At 56.4% G+C, this 26,981-nt stretch overlaps 3 protein-coding genes across 3 annotated transcripts; 2 read left to right on the top strand and 1 right to left on the bottom strand.

Annotated features, from left to right (window-relative positions):
• Window positions 1-8,691: 8,691 nt before the first annotated feature.
• On the top strand, window positions 8,692-17,432 carry VSIG10 (V-set and immunoglobulin domain containing 10). The gene is made up of 8 exons (XM_068653805.1): window positions 8,692-8,877; window positions 10,159-10,443; window positions 13,355-13,636; window positions 14,453-14,740; window positions 15,248-15,358; window positions 15,750-15,762; window positions 16,580-16,734; window positions 16,862-17,432. Exons 1-8 carry the CDS (start codon window positions 8,793-8,795, stop codon window positions 16,921-16,923), a joined length of 1,281 nt encoding a protein of 426 aa, XP_068509906.1. The 5' UTR covers window positions 8,692-8,792; the 3' UTR covers window positions 16,924-17,432.
• Window positions 17,433-17,940: 508 nt separating this feature from the next.
• Window positions 17,941-24,835, top strand: CFAP73 (cilia and flagella associated protein 73). The gene is made up of 7 exons (XM_068653823.1): window positions 17,941-18,461; window positions 18,775-18,883; window positions 19,065-19,169; window positions 19,246-19,419; window positions 19,618-19,839; window positions 20,052-20,210; window positions 20,292-24,835. The coding sequence occupies exons 1-7, from the start codon at window positions 18,055-18,057 to the stop codon at window positions 20,439-20,441; spliced, it is 1,326 nt and encodes a 441-aa protein (XP_068509924.1). The 5' UTR covers window positions 17,941-18,054; the 3' UTR covers window positions 20,442-24,835.
• On the bottom strand, window positions 20,835-26,693 carry DDX54 (DEAD-box helicase 54). Its single transcript, XM_068653787.1, has 20 exons — window positions 26,540-26,693; window positions 25,980-26,106; window positions 25,806-25,876; window positions 25,540-25,725; window positions 25,397-25,446; window positions 25,243-25,284; window positions 24,996-25,091; window positions 24,790-24,911; window positions 24,472-24,533; window positions 24,230-24,361; window positions 23,708-23,918; window positions 23,121-23,255; window positions 22,698-22,919; window positions 22,532-22,605; window positions 22,253-22,450; window positions 21,980-22,125; window positions 21,780-21,893; window positions 21,524-21,628; window positions 21,262-21,365; window positions 20,835-21,167 (listed from the first exon to the last, which is right to left on the bottom strand). The coding sequence occupies exons 1-20, from the start codon at window positions 26,603-26,605 to the stop codon at window positions 20,944-20,946; spliced, it is 2,487 nt and encodes an 828-aa protein (XP_068509888.1). The 5' UTR covers window positions 26,606-26,693; the 3' UTR covers window positions 20,835-20,943.
• Window positions 26,694-26,981: the final 288 nt, after the last annotated feature.

Below are 26,981 nucleotides of genomic sequence, written 5' to 3'. Positions count from 1 at the left end.
TGCTTCCCTATGGAAACACGCGTGCCTCCGGCCACCCTCTTCTTTGGCATCAGCCCAGAGCCCTTGTATTCAAGGTGTAGGTTTTCAGCTGCCATACATGCTGGAAATCCTCCCTGGTTCAACAAGAAGGAGTCCTCTTCAATGACACCCGCTCCCAGCTCCTCTGCAGGCACAGAGCAGCAGGGTCAGTCTGATCCACGTACACTCGGGATCAGTCTCCTGTGTGAGGACACATACCACCTGCCTTGGTCTGCTGAGCACAACGGAGCTATCTGAGCCTCATTCCTCTCTCCTCATTTGCTTTGTTAATTAAGTGACCTACTAAGAATCCCCATATCCTTTCCTGCCTGTCAGGACGAGATGAGAAAGAGAAGGTGGTTGCTAGGATCATTCTCGGTGTGCCCCAGATACTCGCTGTTTTGGGTCGGCAGCTGCCCTGTGCTGAAGGGCGGTGGGCAAGGAGTTATTCCCACTCCTGCCCTGACAGGGGAGGCAGCTGAGCAGAGCCTCCAGGGCCCACCCAAAACACCAGTGCTTCAAGAAGGACAAAGGTGGTACTGACAGGTTCTCCCAGGCAGCTCTCAGCTCTAGCAAGTGGCATTTTAGCTTTTATTTTATTATTTAAGCCTTTCAAATCTGCAGCCACAGGGTGGAGAAAGAGGCAGGTGCTTCCGCCTGTTCCTAGGGACTATTTCTTCTAACACATCTGCTGCTGGAGTTTAGCAGCATGTTTGCTGTGCATTGTTGCACTCAACTATAGGAATCCAAGGGTCAGCTTTAAAGAAACTGAAAATATTCGTACCTTTCTCTTTTCTTGTTCCCTGCAGCTTCTGTTTCCATTGGATCTCTCCATCTGTGGAGAAACTCATCTTTTACCTGTTCCATCTGCTGCCTCCTTCCAGTCTGCACTGCTGTCTGCTATACTTCTTTCCTGCACAACTCTGGTTTGAGCTATTCTTTTCCCCAAATCATATTTTTTTTTACCCCCAAATCATACAGTTTTTGGTATACTTCATAGTCCTTTAGCACTGTTTTTCACAGCCTCACTTCTTTTGGGATGTTTCTTAAGTGGTTGCATTACAGAAGGGTGCTCTGGGTGGGGGGTGTAATACATACACCATAGATGTTTGTTCATTGTCCTTTGTATTATAAAACAAAGAGTTTTATTTGAGGAGCAGGTGTTGCGAAGGTTTCCTGCTGAAGTAAGGAGCTGTATAATGCTTAGCTAGACACTATGAAAATTCCATTGCTTAATGTAACAAAAAAAGAATCCTCTCCCCTTCCCTCCTTCTGCATCTCAGTAGCCTCTTTTGTTCAGAAAACACAGCTGCAAAGTTCATGTAACCATTTTCTGATAAGTTGTTAAACTAGTGTATCAACACCCTGCCTTCCTGTCTCACGCTGGGCCAACACGACCAAATAAAGAAAGAAGTTGAACCACAACGCCGAGGAAGACTACGGCCTTCATCTTCACGACCACCAGAGGGACAGAGACGACCCCCTAGCAACAGTGCGCGCAGTCGCAGAACATACCCGGACGTGCTGCGTAATCCTGAAATCACCAAGATATAAAAAGGGACCCTGGGGGGGGTGAGGTGCGCGCCGTTGGCGGAGCTGAGACTCCCCGGCCGCCCAGCGCTGTTTTGCTTGCTGTTGCTTACTCAATAAATTCATTTCTATTATTAATGCAATGCTCTCTGAAAATTAATTACGGGGGCAACTTATAACAAATTTGGTGCCGTGACTCGGATGAAGGCAATCTGATTGAAAGACCTTCGGAGGGGGCGCCCCGCTGATTTCAGCGGCCTTCGCTAGGACTACTTTCATTCAAATCCTTCACCGACGAACCCTAAATTCGGCAGCAAGCAAATAAAGCCGGCAACCCCTAGTAATCTTTGTGCACGAAGACCGAACGAAGACTCAGGAGTGAGTAAGTATAGGCCGGTGATCCGTTCGGTTGGGGTTGGGTATCCTGGAGCGTAGCGTTGTGAGACGTCCAATTGCGGACGAAGCGAGTGCGGACCCCTCGGTAGTGCGGTTCCCACATCCCGCGAGGGACTGGGCCACGAAAAGGGGGAAGCGATTTGTGTGTGTGTGTGTGAAGGCGCTCCAGAAGATGGGACAGAAGAAGAGTAAGCCTTCTGGTCCCATGGGCAGGGTAACGTCTGATGTTAGGTTACCCTGGGATTAATGATTAAAAATTGGCAGGATTCCCCTTTTAGGCGGGGAAGCAATAAAGTAAAAATGATACATTATTGTGTTGAAGTTTGGGGTGGTAAACAGATTCGAGGAGACCACCTTTACTGGCCTGTATTTGGGTCCTTTGAAGATTGGGTTTGCCAGGCCCTAAATATTTATGTAAACTCAAAGGAACTTTTTAGTTTGGAAGAAAGTGAATATGCACATTTGTGGATCAGCTCGGAAACTCCAGCCAATTTATATCCTCTAAAAGAAAAAGGAGGGAATGGGAGGCACAAGAAAAACCGAGAATTAGAGACCCCAGCCCCACTGCCTCCCTATATTTCACCACCACCATCTGCAGCCCCTCCGACTCCCGGGCTTCCTAATCCACAATCCCAGGGAGACTCTGATAGCGACTCTGACTCTAGCGTTCAGGGACCAGTGACTAGGAATATGTGGCCATCCCCATTAACTCCGGGGACGTCCGAGATTTTAAGAAAGACAGGAGGAGGGTAAGCGAGCTTTAATGGCAACTGGCATAATGTTTCCAGCTGCTGAGGAATAATTCTAACTGGAATAATAACTGTACATTGTATATTGTATGTATACAAGCCCGGGCATTTTTGTTAAAGTGTTCTTTTATACCTGTGTTAATATGTAAATATGAAAATATAAGAACTGCCAGTGAGGTGTATGTTTAAGGGAACAAAATTTTCCCAGGCATATTATCGGTTCATCAGGTTTAAATGTTTCCAGTGTAATTGTCTACAGGCAATTAATTTACAGTGGTCTGATTTTACTTGTGTATCTATATATTGTGGATTTTGGAGGGATTGGGATTGACTAGTAAAGAGCTTCTAGGAAAACGGTGGAATATTAACCACTGTAGATTACAATAGGAAAAGTTCAAAGCAAAGAAATCCTGAGGAAAAGCCTCCTAGGATGTATACTAACACATTGGAGGGATATAGTGGGATGAGAGGGTACAGAGAGTAAAAGAACCCTTATCAAATATTGTGATCAATGGTGGCCACTTTATAAACTAGAGGATGGAGCGGAGTGGCCCTTAAATGGAAGTATTAATTATAACACCATATTACGGTCAATGTTGTTTTTGTGGAAAGAAGGAAAACAGGATGAAATGTTGTATATTGAGGTTGTTTCAGCATCTTGGAGGGAAAAGGTATGGAATTAAGTTGGCCCCTGACTGAGCCTTTGATGTTGGCATTAGAAAAGTAAAGGCTAGAGAAAGATAAAGGAAGTGTTAAAAGGTTTGTTGAAAGTGTTAAAGGTATTCGAAGTTGAATGAGCAGGGAAAGGTGATGTAGGCATTATCTAAGTAACAGTCTAGAAGTTTTGGTATATTTGCATATTTGCTGTGGTGTTTGTTCAGTTTCCCAAGCATCGGGGAGGGGGGAACAGCCTGCTCCACCAGGGGCCTCTCCAGCGGCCGCAGGGGGGCTTCGGCTCCAGCGCCTGGAGTGCCTCCTCCCCCTCCTTCTGCACTGACTTTGGTGTCTGCGGGGGGGTTTCTCGCTCTCCCAACTGCTGTTACTTGTAAAGTATCAGGGATTAAATTAACTAATGAAACCCTAAATGTGATGGGGGTAGAAGGGACTGGGATAACAGTGCCACTTTTGGGGGATACCAAGCTGAGACTAGGGGATAAAATGATCACTGGGCAATTATTGTATGTATCCAAGGCAGGGACTAACTTGTTGGGAAGGGAGTTGATGATTAAATTGGGCATTCAACTAGTAAATTGTTAGACTGGAAAAACAGTGTTATTAATGCAGTGCTCTCTGGCCCTGAGAGCAAACATACATGTATATTCACCTCTGATTGGAAAGACCCTGAAATGGAGGCGGAAGCAACAATATAGGTGGACAATTTTACCTCAGAAGTTTACAGGGCCACCTATCTATTTGGGTAAATTCTAAAAAAGATTTTGGAGCAATTACAACCTCCCAAGGAGGTATTAATGTTACAAATATGTGGATCATTTTAAGGAAAATCGATACTCCCTGATGGGAGAGAAATGCTGAATAAAGTGATAATGAGGCAAATATTAACTGTTTTACATCAGAAGAGTCATTGGGAGGTGCAAGCAATGTGTGATGTTGTTCTAAGAAAGCATGTCTATGTAGGAATATATATACTTTAGAGAAGCACACATGCAGAGGATGTACTATATGTCAAAAGGTAAATAAAAAGGTCTTCTGTAACCTATCTAGAGGGGGACGGGAGCCAGGGCTTTGACCTTCCCAAAGTATCCAGGTAGACTTTACTGAGTTACTTGTTTGTCCTAATTGACCACGTGACTGAATGGGTGTAAAGCTTTACTGCAAGGATTAAAGCAGGACTTAGAGATTGAGTGGGATTTTCACAGCCCCTGGCACCCCTCCTCTTCTGGAAAGGAAGAGTGAATGAATGGTGAAATTAAGAAACAACTAACAAAACTTGTGCTGGAAACTAAGGCTTCTTGGGTAAAATGCTTACCCCTTGCACTGTTAAACATATGGACACAGCCCAGAACTGATGTAGGAATTTCTCCTTTTGAAATGCTATATGGTATACCCTATGACTTGGAATTGCCACTTGATCACCCTCAATTCTAATTAAGACTTGGAAAGAGACTGCTTTAACACCACGATGGGGAAGGCCCCTATGTTGTTTTGCTTACCACAGAAACGGCTGTTCGAACTGCGGAGAAAGGATGGACGCATGCCAGCCGTGTGAAAGGACCAATCCGGGAAGGTAAATGGGAGGCAGCTCCAGGCCCTGACGACTTGAAGCTGACACTAAGACGGACTCGATAAGTATTGTATATTATCTGTGTATCGTGGGAAGGGGAGGAGGCCCTGTTTCAAAGGCTCCCTAGTAGGTTCCCCTGAAGAACACTGCTGCTGCCAAGAAGAACCAATACCTTGTAGTTCGCTGCAACCGAACTGACAAGCGAGGCAGAGAAGTGAAAACGGTGGGGGACTGAGGGGCCGACAATTTAGATGGGCTCCAACCACCTCCTACGATACATGGGAGTCAGTATCATCGTTTTGGTCAGCTATGGGTCTGCGCATCCCCATCAGCCTTTTAAATGGAGCTTGATCAGATGGAAGGATCAATTCGTCATCCAGCAAACAACGACAGCGGGTGCTCCCAGTTTTCGCATCACATTATGTGACCTGGTGTCAGTGCAGCCATGCTTTAACCGATCAGGATTTTATTTCTGCCCAAGTTCTAACCCAGGAAAGGGGTACTGTAATTACCCGAACATGTATTATTGTGCATAGTGGGAGTGTGAAACCATTGCTATGGACTGGACACTCGGGGCTGGTCGGAATAAATTCTTACAAGTGGGATATGGGCCGCAAGGTTGTAACCAACAAGCAGGTCCCCGTTACAGGTGGTGAGGGCATGGTATAGGGTATACAGGAACCTTCCATGGAAATAAAGAAATTTGCAAGGTTCTATATATAAATATAACAAACTTGGATGATACTAGCTGGGTACTAGGAAAAATGTAAGGTGTCAGATTTTACAAACACAGAACAGAGAGGGGAGGACTCGTGCTAATAAAAAGGAGGATGCCGATAGGCCCCAGGCAGTAGGACCAAATGAGATATTGTCAAAAAATGTCCAGGGAATCCAGCCTGCGGAAAATACTGCACTTCCAACCCTCGGCAGCCCTACGAGCTCAGGTAAAGCTGAGAATGATAACATAGCTGAGAATAACATATGGGGGGGTCATGAATGCCAGCTACCAATTATTAAACAAAACAAACCCAAATGTAACAAAACATTGTTGATTATGCTTTAGTATAAGGCCTTCATATTATGATGCTATCGGGAATCCTGGGGAGCCCTCCCGCACAAACGAGAACAGCCCTCTACATTACAGTTGGGAAAAGACATAAGGGTAACACTAACACAAGTCACTGGAGGTGGTAGGTGTGTGTGCATGGTTCCTAGTGGGAAGTGTCACCTATGCAATATCACGGAGAATGGAAAACAATCAGCCGAGTGGTTAATCTCAGCCAACAATGCTAGGTGGGTTTGTTCGTGAGTGGGCGTAACTCCTTGTCTATCACTAAAACTCTTTAATGCATCTCGTGATTTCTGTATACAGGTGATAATTATACCAAGGATTCTATACCACTCTGAGGATTATATGTACACCCAGACACAGTGGAAAGTCATCATCTGGAAAGATGGGAACAATTCACGGCTCTAACTTTGGCCACCCTAATAATCCTGGGAAGAGCTGGAGTGGGAACCAGGGTAGCCTCATTGGTTAAACAAAATCAAGAATTTACTTCCTTCTGTGGACGAGGACCTGACCCAAATTGAACAATCCATCTCGGCCCTGGAAAATCTATCAGGCTGCTTTCAGAGGTAGTGTTACAAAATCATAGGGGATTAGATTTGGTATTTTTTTTTTTACAACAGGACAGGCTGTGTGCAGCCCCGAAAGAGGAATGCTGTGTGTATGCTGATCACACTGGAGAGGTAAGAGATACAATGGCAAGACCCAGGGAAGGGTTGAAAAAAAAAAAAAAAAGGAAACGGGAGAATGAAGCCCGACAGAGCTGGTACGAATCTTGGTTTAATTATTCACCTTGGCTTACTACTTTATTATCAACAATAACAGGACCTTTGTTGTTCTTAATAATAGCACTAACTTTTGGACCATGTATTTTTAATAAATTGATTGCGATTGTAAAAGGTCGTTTAGAAGCGGCACATCTAATGCTTATACGTGCCAAATATGAGCCAGTAAGTACTAACGAAGAAATCGAGGAAACATTAGTTCTTAGTAGTCAAGCATTGCAGAGATTCAATGAACAAAATGAGTAACTAAAAGAAAAAGGAGGGATTGTAATACATACACCATAGATGTTTGTTCATTGTCCTTTGTATTATAAAACAAAGAGTTTTATTTGAGGAGCAGGTGTTGCGAAGGTTTCCTGCTGAAGTAAGGAGCTATATAATGCTTAGCTAGACACTATGAAAATTCCATTGCTTAATGTAACAAAAAAAGAATCCTCTCCCCTTCCCTCCTTCTGCATCTCAGTAGCCTCTTTTGTTCAGAAAACACAGCTGCAAAGTTCATGTAACCATTTTCTGATAAGTTGTTAAACTAGTGTATCAACACCCTGCCTTCCTGTCTCACGCTGGGCCAACACGACCAAATAAAGAAAGAAGTTGAACCACAACGCCGAGGAAGACTACGGCCTTCATCTTCACGACCACCAGAGGGACAGAGACGACCCCCTAGCAACAGTGCGCGCAGTCGCAGAACATACCCGGACGTGCTGCGTAATCCTGAAATCACCAAGATATAAAAAGGGACCCTGGGGGGGGTGAGGTGCGCGCCGTTGGCGGAGCTGAGACTCCCCGGCCGCCCAGCGCTGTTTTGCTTGCTGTTGCTTACTCAATAAATTCATTTCTATTATTAATGCAATGCTCTCTGAAAATTAATTACGGGGGCAACTTATAACAGGGGGGTCTCACTTTCAGGTATCAGCCCCATTTTGCTTTCTGGAAACACCATTCTCATAGCACTGAATGCTCTTGGTATGGATCCCTGGACTGCACCTGAGCTCACTGTGTGACACCCCCCAAAAAACACTGGCGAAATACTAGCTACTTCAGCACCTCACTTTGACTTCACACAGGCTGTTTCACCTGCCGATCATGACGAAGGCTTTCAATTTCAGGTGAAGTCCTGCCTGTACAGGAACCACAGCAAATACAAGACAACAGTCAGCCTTGGAATACACTGGGGCAAGTCTAGTGGAGTGCCCCACAGCTGCACCTGCCTTTACCACATCTGAATTTGCCAGTGTTATGCTGCATTATGCATTGGTTTGATTTCCACTGCCTGTGTTCCCTTTCTTCCAAAGATACCTTGACAAGAGGTCTTGATTTATCCATACAATCCTTGCATTTCTTCCTTTACCACATATATGAATTCAGGGCATTGCCTGCTGCTGCCGAAGCACCACACAGCCCGTGCCCAAGCTGATGTCCTCTCACTGCTCACTGCTGCTCCTGCCCAGGGCCCCCGGTGGCTCCTAGCCCCTTCTTTCTGCTGGGGGAGCCACCTGTTGCTTCAAAGCACTCTTACAAAAGAAATGATAAATAATTAAGAGAAATAATTGAGACATTTCTTCTCAGAAACAGCAGTCAGGTGTTGGGACAGGTTGCCCAGGGAGGTGGTGGCGTCACTGTCCCTGGGGGTGTTCAGGGAGAGGTTGGACGTGGTGCTTGGGGACATGGGTTAGCGGGTGACATTCGTGGTAGGGGGGTGGTTGGACTAGATGAACTTGAAGGTCTTTTACGATATTTAGGATTCTGTGACAAAAAAAAAAGCCCAGCAGCTCGTTTCACTGTGGGACGGGGAAATGGACTGAGGGGGCTGGGGGCGCCCAAAATGGCGGGAGGGGGCAGTCGGGCGTCCAAAATGGCGGCCGGCCCCCCGGTCGGCTCCCCTCAGGGGGCTCGGGGCGACCGGGCAGGCACCTGAGCGGAGCCGTGGGGCGGAGGCCGGGCGGCGCCGCCTCCCGGGCGGGCCGAGAGGCAGCGGGAGGCGGTGGCGGCGGCTGAGGGCGATGGGGCTCCCCGGCGGGACGCCGCCGGCCCGGCTCTTCCTCGCCCTCTGCGTCTGGAGGCTGGCGCTGCGCCGGGGCGCCGCAGGTAGCGGGGGCGGGCGGGTGGGCGAGCGCTGAGGTGGCTCCACCGGTCCCTCAGCCCGAGTCGTGGGTAGGGCTCCAGAGGGTCCCAAGGGCTGATTTATTTATTTAATTACTAAAAAGTCACTTTTTGGTAAAAGTAACGAGCGCCCCAGTCGCGGTGGGGCTGCGGAGCTGGGGATTTTAGGGGGTTTTAGCCCATTTTGGAGCCATGGAGAGCAGTGGCAATGGGGCTAGGGCTCAGCTCGCCTTGGCCCCGGCAGAACGTGTGGTCGAGGCTTCAGGTGCAGCAGTAGCATGTTTTATTTTTATTCTTTTTGCCAAATCACCTGTTGGCCCCTTCCCTTTCAAATTCCCACCCACCCTCAGATGCCCCAGCAGGGATCGCCGTGCTGCCAGCCCTCTGGGTGTAGGCTGCGCGCCTGATCGCTGCCCTTTGCCTCGGAAAAGGCTGCGTCTGCTCTCGGGTTCAGGTCCCCTGTGGCAGGGGATGTGGCTGGGAGGGCTTGAAGCCTGGCAGAGGTAAAAGGAGACCACCAAGACACCAAGAGTTTAGTTATCTTTGTGGCTACTGATGTTAGAGTCGCTTTGTTGAGTTCTTTGGCTTTTTTTCCATTACCATTCTTTTCCCCGGGCAGTGTAGGGACGAGGTTGCTTGGGCAGTAGGAGGCAGAGGTTCAGCAAAATGCAGGGTGAGCACCAGCATTGCCACGACCGTGAATCTGGGCTCTCATTGTTGCCGATTCAGTGTCACCGATGCCCTGACACAGCTCCTGTCCAGTTCCTTCAGGTCACTTTTGCCGTTTGCCCCTTTCCTCAGGCAAAAATAAGCTGGCATTGCTTTCCCATTGAGATTTATAAGCCGTGTTCCTCTTTCTGATCGTGAACTTTTGTAGTTGCCAAATGCATCGTGGAGATCCTTGCAGAGGAGATGAGGCTCCGTAAGGAGTGCTGTGTAGGCTTCTGGAGCCAAGGGCAGGATACCTGCCTCAGGGCCACCAGAACAAAAATTGGGCAGGCAAATCAAGGGAGGGAAATGGGTTAACAGATGGCAGGCAGGGAGGAGTGGCTTTGGTGTGGTAATGAAGCACCTCAGCAGGTTCCCCAAATGGCTTTTTTATTCATAACAGCATGGAAGGGCTGGATCCTCTGTTGATGAATACCATTTGCCTGGTGTTGCTGAAAACCACATATTAATTTGTGCGAGGCTTTGTTGTAAAGTTTTCTGTGGAAGGGAATTTCTCAGGTTCCCTAGATCCCTAACACCATCCCTTCCGTTTTGCAGGAACAGAAGAAGTGGTCTTTGGGAAGGTTGGAGGAAGCATCCTCCTTTTATGCCGAAATGTCTCCAAAGAAGCAACAGAAGTGGTCTGGTTCCAAGGGGATCCACACTCTTTCCCCCCACTCTTCTCCTCGCGGGTCGCCTTCCCCCCCGATGTCCGTTTCTCCCTGGTTGACAACAGCTCGCTGCGCATCACAGAGCTGCGTCTGCAGGACGAAGGCAACTACACCTGCAAGGAAGTGCTAAACAAGACAGACCATGAGCACAGAGTCCAGCTCCTGGTAGCCAGTAAGTCTGTCCCGTGCCTGTGGGTTTCCCCCAGCCTGGCGCTCAGGTTCCCGGTTTTGTAGCAAACCTGGCGCTGGTAGAAAGCTAATGTGAAAAGGGGGAAGGTGGCTTTATCACATAAAATCTGTGAGCAGGCTGATATTACTCAGTTAAACATTTACTCACAAGCAGCGAACGTTAATGTGCCAGCTGTGAAGTCCTCGTTATGCCTTTTCAGTTCCTTCTTCATCGGTAGTTTTTGGACAGATCTTTCACGTCCTATAGCTGTGGCCCGTTGCCTCAGAATCGGGGTGACTTCTGCACAATAAACATGTTTTTTTTGAAATACATGTTTGAAGTAGATGCACAATGCCAACCTTGCTGCCATCCTTTTGGTGTGAGGATGGAGGGCCTTCAGCTGAAGTTTCCAGTTTTGGGTCATTGAGTGCATTCTTCTGATTGACAGAAACATCGCATTCTTCAAATTTATCAGTGGGAGCAGTGTGATGGGATGTGCCTGTTGTTATCAGCACAGGTCATTCTTTCAGCTTCTTTTCCCTCTCATGTCTTTTGGTGCTTTCTCCCATTTCCATTCGTATTAATTCCCTTAGAAATCTTCATAGGCCCCTTGGCGACCTGCTGTCCTTATACCACCCCAGCCCATATTCCAGGGTTTAGGGGAGGGCAAGGCTGCTGCCAGTTTTCCTGTTGCGGTGGCACTGTGCTTTACAAGTTCTTTCCTTGCTTGCTTGTCTTTTTGTCAACATTTACAGTGTGATGCTTGTTTTCTGTTTGCATTCAGGGTGTTTCTCCTTTGCCAGCCTTTGGTGAAGGGTGTGTGTTGTAAAAGTTGTGCCTGTTTAGTACAGATTAAATCTCTGAATGTTAACACAGGTAAAATTCCCTTCCTGGGGCGAGGAACCTGCAGATGGGGTTGGAGGGTCACAGAGGACTGGAGCAAAGGAATCCAGAAAGCCCAGGCTGCTACAGAGAATGTGTAGGCATGGGGCTCAGGAAGGGGGAGTCCAAAATCTTAAGGTGGCTTCCTTACGATACTATTTTTTTCCCCCTTCTGAAACTCTGTGGGCATGCCAAGTGTCGATACCACCCTCTGAAATTCACTTGTTAATGCGGAACTTGTCAGTTAACTTCCAAAGGTCACCCAGGTGGTACATGCCATGGGGGTGTCCGTAAATAGGTGGCAGAGAGACTCCTGGTCAGCAGGAGCAGCACCAGCAAAGGCCAGAAGCTGAAGCTTACCAACTTCACGTTAGAAGCACTTGCCTTTTATTTTTCACACTCGGTGGTGTTGGCCCTTGAAGCAACTTGGCCTGGGCTGGAGTGCACCTGACCGGCACAGGCAGCACCTTTTTTTCTGGTTAAAGCTGTATTTAAAATAAAACAAACACGCAAGGAGTAGAGAAAGCAACGTGACAGAGGTGCAGCCGTGGCCTTGGGCTGCTGTTCTGTGTTTGTGTTGGGATAAGAAGCACATGGTGTGAAGGAAACGTGTAATTGCACACCTCCGAGGGATTTCCTGGTCTGTCTGTGTGCAATTTGATATGGGTCTCTTGGCTCTTCTGTGAGCATGGAGCCCATCTCTGCTGGTGTGTTATGGTGTTGTAGTGGTCTGGGGGCGTGAGAGGTTGTTAGTTTTGGGGTAAATTTTATTTGTTTTACTTTGTGAGGAACAGATCTGCTCTTAACATTTAGGGAGAAGAGTAGGATCGTGCTGGGAGAGCCTGGGAGTTAGGATAAAACGCTGACAGCATTAGGAGGCAGGTGCCAGGGGACGGCACAAGAAGTGCAGTGCCCTGGCGGGGTCTGCCCCTCAGTGTGGGGCAGTTCCCCATGACTCAGGCCGGCAGGTTGCTCTTGTCAGCCACAGCTAGGGTTCAGGAGCAGTTACGAGACCACCCCAGGGCTGGAACAGAGGAAGTGACAGAGGAATTTCTTGCCACAGCAGGGTGGTTTCAAAGATCATAAAAAAATGCATGTATATAGTTCCAGGAAAGCCGAGCCCCAAGCAGGTATGTTGTTGGAGCTCACGTGGGTTTTGTGCTATGATTTTTTTCCCCTTAGTCTAAATTATGTCACCTCTCAGGTTACCTGAATAAATGCTCTGCAAATTATGTGTCGGACATCCCTCTGACATCTCTTGTCTGGGGCTTTGCTTGGCAGCGTCTGGTCTCTCAGTGGGGTCTCGTTCAGCCCTGGGAGTAGGCAAGCCAGCCACAGGGACAGTTCTGCCAGGATCAGAGTCCGGAATCCCTCCCTGTGGCTGTTCCACAGGCACGTGCATGTGTATGGGTGTGTGTGTCCCAGTTTCTGCACTAAAATCCTGCTCTCGGCCAGCGTCAGGAGCAAAAAGAAGCCAGCTGATGGGAGAGAAGCAGGAACTCGGGCTGCACAAAGGGATCCTTGGGGTTCTGTTGGTTCCTGCCCCGTCCCGCCAGCACTTAGCTGTGTCTGCATTCAGATACCAAACGTGCTCCTGGCTGTTACCCAGTGGTGCTGGCACGAGGCCACGGTGGCTTACCCTGCCTCCCTTCTTTGCTGGAGTTTGTCCCCGCTGCCACAAGCGGGATGTGGGTGATGCAAAGCGCGGCGCGGGGTGTGAGAAGCAGTCTGGGCCCTCATGTGGTGACAACAACCTCTGTCAGACAGAGCTGTAGCAGTAATTTGTCCCTCCCCTGTGTGTTAGTGGTTGCTGGGCTGCATTTTGGAGAACAGCCTGGTCCCTGGTGGCCTTCAGTCAGAGTTGTGGTCCCCCAGGGCTCAGGGATATGGGGTCAGGGAGCCAGACAGGCAGGGAAACCCTAAAGACTTTGAAAGAGGATTGGAAAACCAAGCTCTTGCTGGGCTTCCAGCCCCGGGGTGCTAAGAGCCGTGACTTGGATGTGGTTTTAACAGTGTGCTCTTCTTCTGACAGATCCACCGCAGTCCACCCTGAAGTGCTGGGCCGAGACCTCCTCCTCGGGGCTGATGCTGCAGCTCTTCTGCAGCTGGCCTGGGGGGTACCCCCACCCCACGCTGCACTGGAGGGAAGAGGGGCACGATCTGGAAAACTCCAGCTGGGTCATCAGCTCCACGAGGTCCTCGGACACCCACGTGGAAACCCTGAACAGCTCCCACCTCGCCCACCGCAAAGTCTTCAAGTGCGTTGGGAGCCACGTGGTGGAGCAGGAGGAGCCGGCCTGCTCTGTGGAGATAAGTGAGTTGCCTGGCTCAGCACAGTAATTATTAATGAGCCTGCTAATGGTGGGGCAGGCGGTTACCCCGGGCGTTCTTTGCCCTCCAGAACACGAAGGCAGTAGTCAGGCTTGCTGGCTCTTGCAGTGGGGCAGGAGGGGGATGATAATGAGGCTGCCTGGCAGGGTTTGACTCGTGCAGGGGTGACTGCACGAGGCACAGAAGTCCTGCAGGTGAGATCCAGCATGGGAGGGTTGTTGTCGATGTGTTGATTTGGGTACAACTTCGGGGGCTGGCAAATCTCTGAGCAGCACTCTTTTCACCTCTGCAAACACTCGTACTTAGGGCTGCAACACAGAAGGTGACTGGAGGTTTTAGTGCCTTGCTCAGCTTGAGATGAAGTTTGTTGGGGCTGGGTTTATGGCAAAGTGTTTGTGCATGCCCCCAGTCCCCCATAAGCCTCTAACAAGGGCTGATGAAAGTGGCTTTCAAAAACCTGAGCTGTGTTTGTCCTCGAAGGCTTGTTGGGGCTGCAGGAGAACTCTGCACCTCCCAAGGAAGATGCCTGGGCTGCCTTTCTCCTCTCTGCCATCTTCCCATGGGCTGCCCCCCGAACATTCCCACCTGTGGATGTGACAGCAGGTGCCCAAAATAGGATCGAACAATGTGCAAGTTGCTCACAGAGCTCATTGGAAGGCTGCTGAGGTCCCATGAGCAACATCAGGAGCCCTATCAGCAACGCTTCCTTCTGTTAACGCTTACTAATTTGTCAGATGGTGATTTCCTGCTGTGTTAAACTCCACCATCCCCTTTTTCTTTTTTTTTTTTCCCCCTTCAGAGCTCCCCTCCCTGGAATCGGACCCCCCGCAGACCTGCTTGGTGGGTGACAACGTGACCCTGACGTGCCGGCTGACCGAGGGTGTGCCAGCGGCCAGGCTCAGCTGGCTGCGGGGCATCACCCAGCCGGAGATCCAGCCCGGAGGGAGGTTCCTCATCGCCCAGGAGGGCAACGTGTCCCGCCTCACCATCCAGAACTGCTCCCAGGGCACCGACGGGGGCTGCTACGTCTGCAAGGCGCAGAACCCCGTGGGGCTGCGGGAGATGTTCGTCTGCCTGACGGTGAAGCGTGAGTGGGGCTGCCTGGGGTCGCAGTGGGAGGCAGGGACGCAGATCCCTGCAGCTGTAGGAGAGGCCCCGGGGACTTTGCTTGCCCCTGGGAGCCTGCTGGCTGTTGATACTCTCACAGCAAGTGGGATGCAGGGCTGGGCTCCTTCGTGCCAGGGTGAAAAAGCCCGATTCCCCTCACCTCGGTGTTAATGGGCCTCAGAGAGGGGCACAGCTGCTTCCCTGGTCCCTCCCTATGTGTTTTGGGGGTAGAGGAGCACTCAGGGTGCTGCTTCAACTGCAACAGGGATTGATTTGCATCTGCTAAATACACGTGGACACAGAAATAGGGGCCTCGTGGTGGCGTTTTCCATGTCGGTGAAGCAGAGGGGCCTGAGCCTCGCACCCTGCGTGGTGCTGGGACTGAAGTGATGGGAAATCAGAGCTGAGGCAGCGCTGAGACGTGCAGCGAGAGCATCCATCCGTGTCCCGCTGACGAGGTGGCCGCCCGTGTCTCCTCTGTCTGCAGAGCCAACAAACATCGTTGGAGTCGTGGGCGCGGTGGCGACCCTGTCCCTGATGGCTGTTCTCACCATCTCCGGGCTCATCTTGTACTACAACCCCCTCCTGTGCCTCAGAGGTAGGAGCTCTCCCCCACGCCAGCTGGGGCAGGGGTTCATTCAGTCCCTAACCCTCCCGTCCTTCCTGGAGCGCTGGCCGCTGATTTACCCCAGCCCCTCAGCCTCATCCTGCTCCCAGACAAAATCCCCGTCAGCCCAGGAGGAGCTGGGTTGGAAACGCAGGGAGCTGAGCTGTGCAGAGCCAGCCCTGCTCTTCCCTTTTCTCCCAAGCTCTCTCGCTATACGTGGGCGATCCGAGTGCTTTTCCCCTCTGGCAGAAACTCTCCTCCTCTGCACCTCCTCTGCCTGCCAGAGAGCATCCTGCAGGCGGGGGCTGCGTGGCAAAACCAGCACCGGCTGCTCTGGGGGTGGTTTCTAATGCACTTTTCCCTTCCCTTCTCTCCCATTTAGGTGCTGCGTTCAGGTGAGTTGATTTTCCTCGTCCCATCCTGCACAGACTCACTAGTTTGCCTCTTGATATCTGTGGTCTCCCGTAGGGCAGGGGCCAGGCGGGCTGACCAGAGCCAAGCTGGGCTTTTGGGGTGGGAACAGGAGGGCTCAGCCCAAGGGTGGCTCGGGGAGCGGGAGGACGAGGAGAGCACTTGGCCTCGCCTCTGGCCACGCAGAGGCACCAGGTAGCGTGGGGGAAGGCCGTGCAGGAGAGCTTCTCCTTGGTGCTGCCAAGCCCTAAAACACGGTGAGTAAATAGAAACAGCAACCTTCTGCTTCCCTGCACTGCTTGCACCGCGTCCTTCCCTCCCTGGGGATGTCTGAGAGCTGCACGTTCCTCTGCGGGGTTCTGCTGTGCTGGGTTTCTCTGCTTCCTGCTGCTCGTGGCCCTGCTCCCTCTCCTTGCCCTTGTTGGTTGTGTTCCCACAGCTGCGGTGCTGCGGCATGGGAAGACTCTGGTGTGAGTGGCTCCAGATCCCTCTGTGTGCAGGAGGGGAGGATAACCCGGCTCGGGAGGGTCTGTGGCAGTGTAGTACATGAATGGTCAGGAGCTGGTTGGAGGACTTTGGAAGATGAATGGGAAGCAGTGCAGAGTGCTGGGGGCGGCCTGGGTGTGAAACCAGCTGTCCTTCGCACACCGTTAGTGCAGGCTGGGAGAGCCCTTCAAAACCCGCTCGTTTCGGTGCGTTGCAGAGGTGTCTGAGCCAGGGGAGAGGCAGCCAGGAGGGACAGGGTGAGGACGAGCTGTCCTCAGCCTCTCAGCCCACCTCTGCTTGCTCTGCTGCCCGCAGGAGCCAGGACTCAGGTGACGTTTTGGTGCTGGTGGACTCGGAAGATGACGACTATGAGGAGGAGAAGGGGGAAGAGGACGCGGTGAGCAGCTCCAAGTACGAGCTGGTCAACGGGAGCAGTGCCCCGGCTGCCTACTTGAGCTGCCTTGCAGAAGGTGAGCCCTGCTGCCTGCTTTGGGGCCAGAGCTGTGAAGCTGTGGGATTTTGGAAAGCAGCTTCTGGGGAGGGAGGAACCCCGGTTCTCACCTCCTTGGCACTCGCTGAGGTGCTGCTGCTCTGTAGGTGACGACGGCGAGCAGCACGGCGAGGTCCCTCTGCAAAAGACACGAGGAGAAGAGGCATGAGGCACATAATCTCCGTCCTTCTCGTGGAAGCACGAAGCACACAGCTCCAGCTGGGAGCCCTGCCTCAGGCATCCCCACCGCCGCGTGGCTGCACGGGGGCTGCCAGCGCCCTGCAGCTGGTTCTCAGCGCCCCACTCCTTTGCCCAGCTCTCCGTCCTCCCCCAGCCCTGTTCCTCCGCTTCTCCTGTTCCTCTCCATCTCAGGTATCCTTTTTAACGAGGTGGCGCAGGCGCAGAGCTCAGGAACTGGGTCCCACACTCATCTCAGTGCCTGCCACAGCTTCGGGTACCTGCACGGGCTCTGGCTCGGTCCCCGTGAGTGGTGCCAGGGCTGTGGGGGACTCTGTGGGGCTGCAGCCAAGTGGCAGGGCCCTGGGATAACAAAAACCGAGTGCTGCAGGGGCCGGGCAATATGTGGGTGATGCTGACTTTTTTTTTTGTGGGGGGGGAGGTTTGACTGTTTTTGTTATAAATAATTTTTCCCCAATTTCTTCTGAAATGTTGCTGTGGATCTAAGCTGGAAGAGCTGAGCTGGACCTTGCGGCATGGCCACGAGGGAACGGGGAGGGGACGGGGAGGGGGAGTGGGGATCGGGGCAGACCTGGAGGGGTCTGTAGGGTGGGTCACCGGGGGGTGCAGAGTGTTTTGGGAGGGGGATCGAGGCACAAATCAAACCTGATCCCTCTGCGGGTAAGCAGAGGGGTTGGGTGGGGGGATGTGGGCATGCACACGGGGCGTGGAGGGGGTCGGAGAGCGTGCGGGGGGAATAAGGGGACCTGGAGGAGGGGATCGAGGGGGGAGAGGACCCCTGGGCACTTGGGGGGGGCTGTGCACACCTTGGGCAAGGCAGCAGGGGCTGAGCCCCCGCCAGGACGTGGAGGAGAGCTGAAAAGGTAAGGGGCGGGGGCAGAGCACTTGTGGGGGCAGCGTTTGGGGTCTGCTTGTGCACGGTGGTCTCTGAAAGGGGGCAGGGGGTTGTGGGGGACGGGGGTGCAGGGGGAGGCTCTGGAGAGCCCGGAGGAGGCGAGGAGGGGGCCCTGGGAGAGGGGGAGCACGGTCAGAGGGCTGCGAGGGGGACCCACCTCCAAATGTAACCCCATGGAGCCCCCAAAATAGCTCTGGGGAGCAGAACATGGGGTTGGGGGATCTGGGAGCACACCTGGGGCTTTGGGGCCGAAAAGAAAGGCTGGGAGGGTGCGCAGGGAGGAGGAGGGGGGCAGAGCACCCCAAATCGCCCTCCCACTGGGGCTGGGGTCGAGCAGGTCCCCCGTGTCAGGGGTCACATCCCGGGGACGCATCCCAGGGGCGCATTGGGGTCCCTGGGGCCATTCCCCTGCCCCATGGGGTGACGTTTGGGGCCGTGGCAGGGAAATCCCTGCGGGAGGCAGCAGGTGCCTCCGGCTGCCCCTGGCAACTGCTGTGTGGTGCCGCCGCCATCTCGGCTGCCCAGCGTCCCGCTCCTCCGCACCCCCACCCCAAAATGTCCCCGGGGCTGGAGGACAGCTTGTGTAGGGTTTTCCAAGAGAAGCTGCAGCTCCGGTAGGCGACGTGCCCCCCTCCCCAGCTGTCCCGTGGCTCCCCGTCACCTGGGGTTAGCCGGGGGGGTTTGGGGGCTGATTTAGGGGCGTGCAGGGGGGCTGGAGAAGAGGTTTGGGGGTAGCACCTCGGGGGGTCAGGGCAGGGGGCTGCAGCCTCCCCACGGTGTCGGGGCTGGGGGAGGCTGAAGCAGGAGGGGAGGTGGGGTCGGGGCGACCACGGGTGATCACTGGGACCCCCCTTGAGCTCAGGGGGGGTCCTTTGGGGTCTGGGGGTCCCGAGCTGGCCCTGACGGGCTCGGTGGGGCTGTGGGCAGGACGGTGCCGGCGGGGGACTCGGCGTCGCTGCTGCCTTCCTCCACGCGCCTGCTGCTGAAGAGGAGGGAGCTGGTGGAGGTGGAGGGGGCTCTGCAGGCCCAGCGGGAGGTACGGGCGGCCCCCAGCCCCTCCTCCTGCCCCCTGCTCGAGGAGAGGGGTGGCCGGTGGGCACAGAGGGGTCAAAACCACCGGCAACCCCTCAAAGTGGCACCAAGACCCCGGTTTGCGGTGGGCGCGCCCCTCACCGTGCTCCCCACCACCCCTGAGTGCCGTGGCGAATCCACCTCAGGGATTTGGGCGGAGGATGGAGGACCTGGATCAGCGCCGGCAGCAGCTGGGCCAGCGGGCAGAGCAGCTCCGCGACGTCGCCCTCAGCTTCGACGCCTTCCTCAAGGTGTGGGCACCACCGGGCTCAGCGCCGTGCCCCGATGTGGTGACATCCCCGCTGTCACTGTCCCTGCCGCCCCCAGGTTTCGGCGGCCAGGAGGGAGCGGGCACGAGTGGCATGGAGGGGAGCCGATGCTGACGGCCTGCAGCAGGACCTGGCAGGGCTGCTGAGGCGCAGGGAGCGGCTGCAAGGGCGGCTGCGGGGCCTCCAGGTCTTTGGGGAGTACCTGCGGGGTGTGGTGGCCACCACGGGGCGGGTGAGTGTGACAAAAGGCGCGTCCCCATCCCGTGTCCCCCTGGGGTTGTGTTCCTCTGGGGCCACCAGCACCCTGAGCTCCACGTTGGGGGCATCTGTGAGGGGATCTGGAGCACGAAATCACCCCCAAAATGAGGGTGAGCAGCACCACGGTGGGGTGAGTGCTCCTGTAACCCCTCGTCCCCTTCCCACCGCCCAGTTCCAGGACGTCCTGTCCATGCTGGCCCATTTCGGGGCGCTGGTGGGGGTGCGGGCAGCCCTGCTGCAGCAGCTGGAGGCCGGGCAGCAGAGGCTGGCCCAGGGCCGGGCTCGGCTCCAGCGGTACCACGAGGAGGCCGGCGGTGAGCTCCTGCAGGGCAGGGACGAGGTGCTCCAGCTCCGTGCACGCCTGGAGGCCGCCCGCCACGATGTGTTTCAGGGGGTAAGGGGGGGCTGCGGGACCCCCAGGACCCCCTTTTGGGGGTGAGGGGCTGGAGTGCAAGCCCCTGATCGTGGCCCCGTTCTCCTGTGGAGGGCAGGTGGCTGTGGGGTGGTGACGGGGAGGGAGCACGAGGCTGGGGGTGCTGGGAGGTGCAGGGGATGTGGGGCACAGGGCTGTCTGTCTGTCTGTCTGTCTGTCCGTCCGTCCCCCAGGAGTCCTGCTGGACCCAGATCCAGAGCGCGGCCGCCCACAAGGCCCTGCTGCTGGGGCAGATCCGGATGGCGGTGCTGAGCCTCTTCCAGCTCGCCACCAAGCACCTGAGGGTCCCCAGGGACGTGGCCCTGGAGGACACAGAGACCCAGCTGGACGTGGTGAGTGCAGCGGGGCTGGGAGGGACATGGGGACATCCCTCTCCCTGGAGGGCTGCGGTATCAGAGCCCCCATCTCCGCAGGTGCTGCTGTGCCTGCAGGACCTGGCTGCCATCTGCGCTGAGCTGCGCCCCAAGGAGCCGGGGCTGGGCCCCCCCCGTGTGCCTGCCCCCACCACCACCACCCGCCCCCGGCACCGCAGGGCTGTCACGGGGCCTCCGATCCACCAGTGAGTCCCAACCCGGGGACAAATCCTCCCTGGGATGAGGCTGCCAAGGCCAGCAGGGAGCTGCAGGACGCCAGCACCTCCCTGGGGATGGAGGTGGCTCCACAACGAGCCCAGGAACACCGAGAGGCAACGCAGCTCCTGTGCAGTGGGGCACCAAGTGCCTTGGGACACAGCCTGCCCCCCCCTGCCCAGTGCCCTCTTGCAAGTGGGCCCCAGCTGCCTGGGGGGAATGGGGAGCAGCTGCTCATGTTCAGGCTGTTGGTGCAGATAAAGCCGTTTCCCATCAAAATACAACCCAGCCGTGGAGCTGCAGCACCTGCTTCTTTTAGGGCCGCAGCTCGGGGAGGGATTACCCCGGTCACAAGCCGCCCACATCAAGCACCAAGAGGAGGCAGGCTCCAAAACCAGCCGGCGATTTAATGTCTCTCCTTGGCAGCATGTCCAGGCAAAAGGTGGGGAAGCCTTTTGGCCACCCCGTGCTGCGGCACCTGCCCCGCTCCCCTCTCCTACAGCCTCTTTCGGAGCTTGCCCTTCTTGGTGGTGCCCACGCGGCGCCCGAAGGCCATCTGCCGCAGCTCCTGCACCCGCTGCCGGTTCCTGGCCTTGAGGCGCTTGAGGCCCCCGCGCTGCAGGAAGCGCTGCTTGGCCGCCGCCTTGCGCTGCTTCAGGATCTGCTGCTTGGTCTTCAGCTCCGAGCGCACCTTGCCCCGCGTGGCAGGCTGCCGGCGTCCTGCGGGACGGAGGTAGATATAGGAGGAGGTAAAAACCACGCTGGGAGGCTGAGAGAGAGTGGGGGGCGAGGTGGGAGCTGCTGGGGTACTCACCCTGCCCACGTTTGTGCTTCCCTTTGAACTGCTCCCTGCCTCGTTCGTCCTCCTCGTCGTCATCCCGCTCGTCAACTTTCTGCTTCTGCTTCCACTTCTCATAGCTGGGCTGGGTTAAGGGAACGTGCAGCCACTCCCCAGCACCTGCCCAGCCTCCCTCCCCGGCCCCAGCACCGGGCAGCTCCCCCACTGCAGGACGTGGTGCTGGCACCCTCAGCCTCCCGATTCCCCTTGCAGGGCACAGTGCCCACGGGCAGGATACAGGTTGTTCTTGTAGGAGCCGCTGATGTAGCGCCCGCTCTCTGTCCGCACCTTCTTCTTGTCCTCCTGGCCCGTTAGCCCCACAAACCGCTTCTTCTTACGGTCCCTGGGAAGGACAGAGGGGGAGGAAGTGGGGAAAAGTCTACCCCTAACTGCCCCTGCACAGTCTGACAGCAAGAAACAGTCTTCAGCTGGAAAAAAATACCTCCTGGGGGTACAACCCTCTCTCCTCTGGCCACCCCGACCTCCCCGCTCACCACTTCAGCAGCTGCTTGCTCCTGTTGAGGTTGTGGTTCTCATCGCCCATGAGATCCAGCACGGCTCCAGCTGCCTGCTGCTCAAAGGCGCTGCCCTCGCCGCCCACGCTCAGCCTGCGGGGAGGACAAAAGGAGCGCTGAGAGCAGCCCCTCAGCTGCAGGATGTCGCAGGAGGGCAGTGGGATTGCTCCCCGACTCACCCCCTCTCGCTCTCGAAGTCCTTGGGGCGGTAGGGAACGTAGAACTCCTCCTCCCGCTGCGCTGGCTGCTGCGGCTTCTTCCTGGCACCGTCTTCTCCACCCCGGCCCCGTTTCCGTTTGCGTCCCACCACAGCGGAGAACACGTCCTGGGAAGGGGATGGAGGGGGCTGGGGGAGCTGTGTCCCCCTGCCAGCCCAACCCAGGGGCCCAGGTTCCTGCAGGACACCATGCTGGCCCCAAAGCCGTAGCCCAGCCCTGTCCCTGCCCCTCTACCTGGAGGTTTTCCTCCTCTCCTTCCCTTTCCTCGGGCTCAGGGGGGGCCTGGCGCAGCCCCTGCCCTTGGAGAGCCGCTGCCCGCTTCTCCTGCTGCCCACGCTGGTACTTCTGGATGAGGGCATGGTCGCGGCGCCGCTTGGACCGCATGACAGCGCTGGCCATGGTGCGGGCTGTGGCGTTGATCTCAAAGATGGTCTGCATGGGGGGAAGAGAGCGAGTCCTGCAGGCTGCAGGCACAGGGACCTTCCCCTCCCATCCCGTCGGGTCTCAACTCACTGCCTTGGCCTTGTAGCTTTTAATGCTGTCCACAAACTTCAGCCTCTCCAGCTCCGTGTCTTCGAAGCAAGCACCTGGAGAATATGGGCGCGGAGGGGACACCGATCAGCCCAGCAGTGAGGGGACAGGACAGGTCCCCCTCCCTCGGCGTCCCCGCGGCGCTCACTGAAGAGCGGGTGCAAGCCCAGCTGGGACATGTCCAGGTCCTTCACCCTCTTGATGGACTCGGGCGAGGGGCCGGGCCGGGAGCGCAGGTACTGCTTCTGCGCGTTGTCGGCCACCCGGCGCAGGCTGCGCAGCTCCAGCGAGCCCTCGTGGTCCGTGAGCAGCAGGCACTCCTCGTCGTCCACCAGGCTCCGCGGGACACGGCCCAGCACCCCGTCGGCACCTGGAGCACGGGGGACACCGTGTCATTGCTCGCCCACCCTCCCTTCCCCATCTGCACCTCTGTAATAGGAGCATATCGCTTCTCTGAGAGCCCAAAAGGCTGCCACAAGACCAGACTCCAAAAATAAACCCCATGTGCGGCCAGGACGTGAGCCTGGAGGGATGTGTGGTCACCCCAATGTCTGTGATGGGTTTGCCTTACCTGCAGGCAGCTCCTGGGCACCGGCGAGGATGAGCGGGCGCCCCAGGAAGAGGTGGAGGTCGAAGACGTAGGGCATCTCGTCGGGAGCCACCAGCGAGTAGGCAGTGCCGCTCCGGCCGGCTCGTGCCACGCGACCTGGCAGGGAGAGGAGGAAAAAAGTGGGAAACCAGAGCCACAGGCAGCCCGGCATGTCCCTGACTTGTGACAAGGACCCACTGGTGGCCCAGGACCTCAGGCACATGCCATGCCCAGGCTGGGAAGGGGCTGTGGGTCACTAGGGAAGGGAGCAAAAGGGGACCCGGCCACTGCCCCAAGCCTGTCCCTAGAGGCAGGGGACCTTGAGGTGCATGTGTCACCAGAAGGAAGGCACCAGCCCTGCCCACAGTCCAGCTGGGAAAACAGGGACATCACAGCCCCCACCACGGCTACCTCCTGCCCCAGCCATATCTCTAACAAGTCAAGGGGATCAGCGCCTTCTCTGCAGGTTTCCCAGCATGGTGAGGCGCAAGGATCAGACCCTTAAAAACAGGGGACGAGGGACAGCCCGCCCTGAGGGACCCTGGGTCGCACAGGGCGCTGCCACCCACCGACACGGTGCAGGAACAGCTTGGACTTGGCGGGGAAGCTGTAGTTGATGACGTTGTCCAGCATGGGGATGTCGAGCCCGCGGGCGGCCACGTCGGTGACCAGCAGCACCGGGCACTTGCCCTGGGCGAATTTGGCGATGTTGATCTTGCGGGCAGTCTGGTCCAGCGAGCTGTAGATGTGGGTGCAGCAGATGCCCTGGGCTGTCAGCAGCTGAAGGCGGGGGAAGAGCGATCAGATCCCGCTTGGAAATGCACCCTCAGCTGAGGGACAGGGTCCCCCAGGCTCCTGAGACCCCAGGGTGCCCACCCAGACCCCAAACCCACTGCAATCTGCCCTTTTTTTTAAGGAGTTGGTGAATGCAGCATCTCCACAATCACACGTGCTGGGGATTTCTCCTTCAACCAGGAGAAACGGGCTGGGACTCCAGCAGGAACCTGCCCATGGATGTAACCCACGTGGGTCTGTGAAGGGGCCCCCCTGCAGCCCGCCCACACCCATCGTGTGCCCCCAATGCCACTTGCCTCCTTGAGATACTCCGTGTGGTGCTTGGTGGCCACGAAGACAACCGTCTGGTCCTGGGGCTTCACCACGTTTCGCAGCAGGTGGAGCAGCACGGCTGGTTTGTCGTCCCCACGGACGTGGAAGAAAGCCAGCTGCAGGGGGAGGGCAGCGCTCAGCCTTTCTGGGGCCCCACGCTCTTGGGGTCACCCCACAGCACCCTGCCAGCTCCCCACCCCGAGCGCAAAGCCTGGCTCAAGCTCACCTTGAGCTGCTCGCTGAGCTTGGACTCCACATCCAGACGGATCAGCGTGGGCTCGGTGAGACCTGCAGGACATGGGCACACAGAGGATGTGGGTGGGGTGGGGACACGCTGCTGGGACAGCCCCCAGCTCCCTCCCAGCCTGGGGCACCCGCTTGGCCCAGCCTCAGCCCAGCTTAGTTTTTCCAGTCCCAGGCCTGTGGCCAGCACAGCTGAGGGACTGGGTCACGTCCCCATCCCTGACAGCTCATAGGGCCGCTAAGCTTTGGATCCAGCCCCAAAACCCAGCCCTGCAGCTGCCATCTGCCCCACGCTTCTCACCAGCCCGGGCAAACTCGACGAGCAGCTTGGGCAGTGTGGCAGAGAAGAGGACAGTCTGGTGGCCACCTGGGAGCCGTGCCAGGATCTCCTGGAGCTGCTCTGCGAAGCCCATCTCAAAGAGCCTGCGGGGAAGGGACAAGGGACATCACAGAGCCTGCTGCACCTCTCCGTGGCCAGCCAAGGGCACCTCGTCCAAGCTCACTGACCTGTCGGCCTCGTCAAACACCACGTACTCCACGCTCTGCAGCTTCAGGTTCATCTCCACCGCCACGTGCACCAGGCGCCCCGGGGTGGCGATGATGCTGGGTGGGACAGAGATGGTTACACCGAGCTGGTTCTGGTGATGGGGCCACGCAAGGGACAACAGGGGCTCCCTGCACCACCCCAAATCCAGCCCTGGTGGCTCTCGGTGGCCATTTCCCCACCAGGTGCCCTCCCTGTGCCCACACTCACATGTCGGGGTTCTCGTGCAGCGCCGCGAACTGGTCCTCCATCCTGCGAGAAGGGGGAGGACACAGGGCAGCTCAGCTCACCACCCCGAGGTTTGGCACTTTTGGGGGTGTTTTAGGGAAGCTGGGGTGACAAGGAGAGCGGGCATACAGCTTACTTGTCTCCTCCCAGGATGAGAGCTGTCCTCAAACCAGTGAACTTGCCCAGCTGCGGGGTGAGAAAGGAACACAGGGGAGTCGTTAGCAGGTTCAGCACCCAACCAAACCCCAAGCCCACCGCGGTCCCTGTTCATCCCCATACCTCCTTGGTGAATTTCAGGGTCTGCAGGGCCAGCTCGCGCGTGGGGGAGAGGATGAGGGCACGTGCCCCGGCTGGGCTGGGTGCCTTCAGCCGCTCGAACATGGGGATGAGGAAGCAGGCCGTCTTCCCGCTGCCTGTCCGTGCCATCGCCACCACGTCACGGCCACGCAGGATCACCGGGATGGTCTGCGGGACATGGCCCTGCCCTCAGCACCCCATAGAGGTGGAGGGATCCCAAAAGTGCCCCCACACCCCCAGGGTCTCACCTTCCTCTGGATGGGCGTCGGGACCTTGTAGCCTTTCTTCATGATGCCCTTGAAGATGGGGTAGCTGAGACCTGTGGGGACATGGGGACAGGTGAGGGGACATGGGTGGTAGGGACATGGCCATAGGGTTGGGGGGTGACAGCGTTGGGGACCCCCAAAGTCAGGCACACGCACCCATGGACTGGAAGCCTCCGGATTTCTTCTTCTTGTTCTGCGCCCGCACCATGGCCTGCGTGTCCTCGGCGGTGGCATCGTCCTCGGCATCGGCGCTGGGGAAGGCGGGCAGCGGGGCCGCGGGGACCTGGGGACGGGCGGCGAGAGGGGACGGTGACACTGGGGACAGCGGGACACGGGGACTGGGGACGCTGGGACACGGGGACTGGGGACACTGGGACATGGGGACTGGAGACACTGGGACACGGGGACTGGGGACACTGGGACATGGGGACACTGGGACACGGGGACAGTGGCACGTGGAATCACCGGGACATGAGGACAGGGAGTACCAGTGCCACGTGGGGACTGGTTAAACTGGGAGCACTGGGACGGACAGACTGGGAGCACTGGGACGGGCTCTGCGGACCCCGGTGCCAGCAGCAGCCCAGCCCCGCGTGTCCCGGGGCGGCGGCCACACGCGGAGCGCCGGGACACGCCGCCACCCCCGGTCCCCCCCGATCTCCCCCGGTGCCCCCAAGCCCCCCATGCCCCGGGTACCCCCCGGTCCCCCCCGGTACCTGGGGTCGCCGCTCCCCGGCCCCTCCAGGGCCCCGCTGGCGGCGGCTGCGAGGCGGCGGCGCCATCCCGGCCGTGGAGCACGGAAGCGGGGGCGGCCCCGGGCGGAAAGGGAGGGCGCTGCCCGGCACAGGGACCGACCTCGGGGAGCCGGGCCCGACCCCGGTACCACCGGGGCGAGGGTGGTTGGGGACCCCCGGGGATCCCCCCCGAGGTGCGGGCTCCTCGCAGCCGACCCCCCCCCCCCGGCCGCCCGCCTGAACGCCCCTTTCCCTCTTTTGATCCTCCGCTCCGCCTTTTCTTGCCCCCTTTGCTTCCCCCTCTCCTCCTTTGTAGCCCCCTTGCCCCCTTTTTCTCCCCCTATCCCCCCTCGTTTCCCCCTTTCCCCTCTTGTTACCCTCTCCCCCTATATTATCCCCTCTCCCCCCTTGTTACCCCCTTTCC

This window comes from Anas acuta, chromosome 17 (assembly GCF_963932015.1).
Source record: "Anas acuta chromosome 17, bAnaAcu1.1, whole genome shotgun sequence".
Classification (NCBI taxonomy): domain Eukaryota; kingdom Metazoa; phylum Chordata; class Aves; order Anseriformes; family Anatidae; genus Anas; species Anas acuta.
The sequence above is the reverse complement of the archived record's forward strand: the minus strand, read 5'-3'. Positions and strand labels throughout refer to the sequence as shown.

What these genes read in the sequence shown, in the direction of transcription:
- VSIG10 (XM_068653805.1), top strand. Translation starts at nt 8,793, where the DNA reads ATGGGGCTCCCCGGCGGGACGCCGCCGGCCCGGCTCTTCCTCGCCCTC. An exon ending in GGCCTGCTCTGTGGAGATAA is followed by an intron (nt 13,637 to 14,452) that starts GTGAGTTGCCTG and finishes TTCCCCCTTCAG; the next exon opens with AGCTCCCCTCCCTGGAATCG. An exon ending in CGTCTGCCTGACGGTGAAGC is followed by an intron (nt 14,741 to 15,247) that starts GTGAGTGGGGCT and finishes CTCTGTCTGCAG; the next exon opens with AGCCAACAAACATCGTTGGA.
- CFAP73 (XM_068653823.1), top strand. Translation starts at nt 18,055, where the DNA reads ATGGGGTTGGGGGATCTGGGAGCACACCTGGGGCTTTGGGGCCGAAAA. An exon ending in CAAGAGAAGCTGCAGCTCCG is followed by an intron (nt 18,462 to 18,774) that starts GTAGGCGACGTG and finishes GGCTGTGGGCAG; the next exon opens with GACGGTGCCGGCGGGGGACT. An exon ending in TGGTGGCCACCACGGGGCGG is followed by an intron (nt 19,420 to 19,617) that starts GTGAGTGTGACA and finishes CCCACCGCCCAG; the next exon opens with TTCCAGGACGTCCTGTCCAT.
- DDX54 (XM_068653787.1), bottom strand. Translation starts at nt 26,605, where the DNA reads ATGGCGCCGCCGCCTCGCAGCCGCCGCCAGCGGGGCCCTGGAGGGGCC. An exon ending in GTGTTTGACGAGGCCGACAG is followed by an intron (nt 24,912 to 24,995) that starts GTCAGTGAGCTT and finishes CCTTCCCCGCAG; the next exon opens with GCTCTTTGAGATGGGCTTCG. An exon ending in ACACGGAGTATCTCAAGGAG is followed by an intron (nt 23,919 to 24,229) that starts GCAAGTGGCATT and finishes CCCCGCCTTCAG; the next exon opens with CTGCTGACAGCCCAGGGCAT.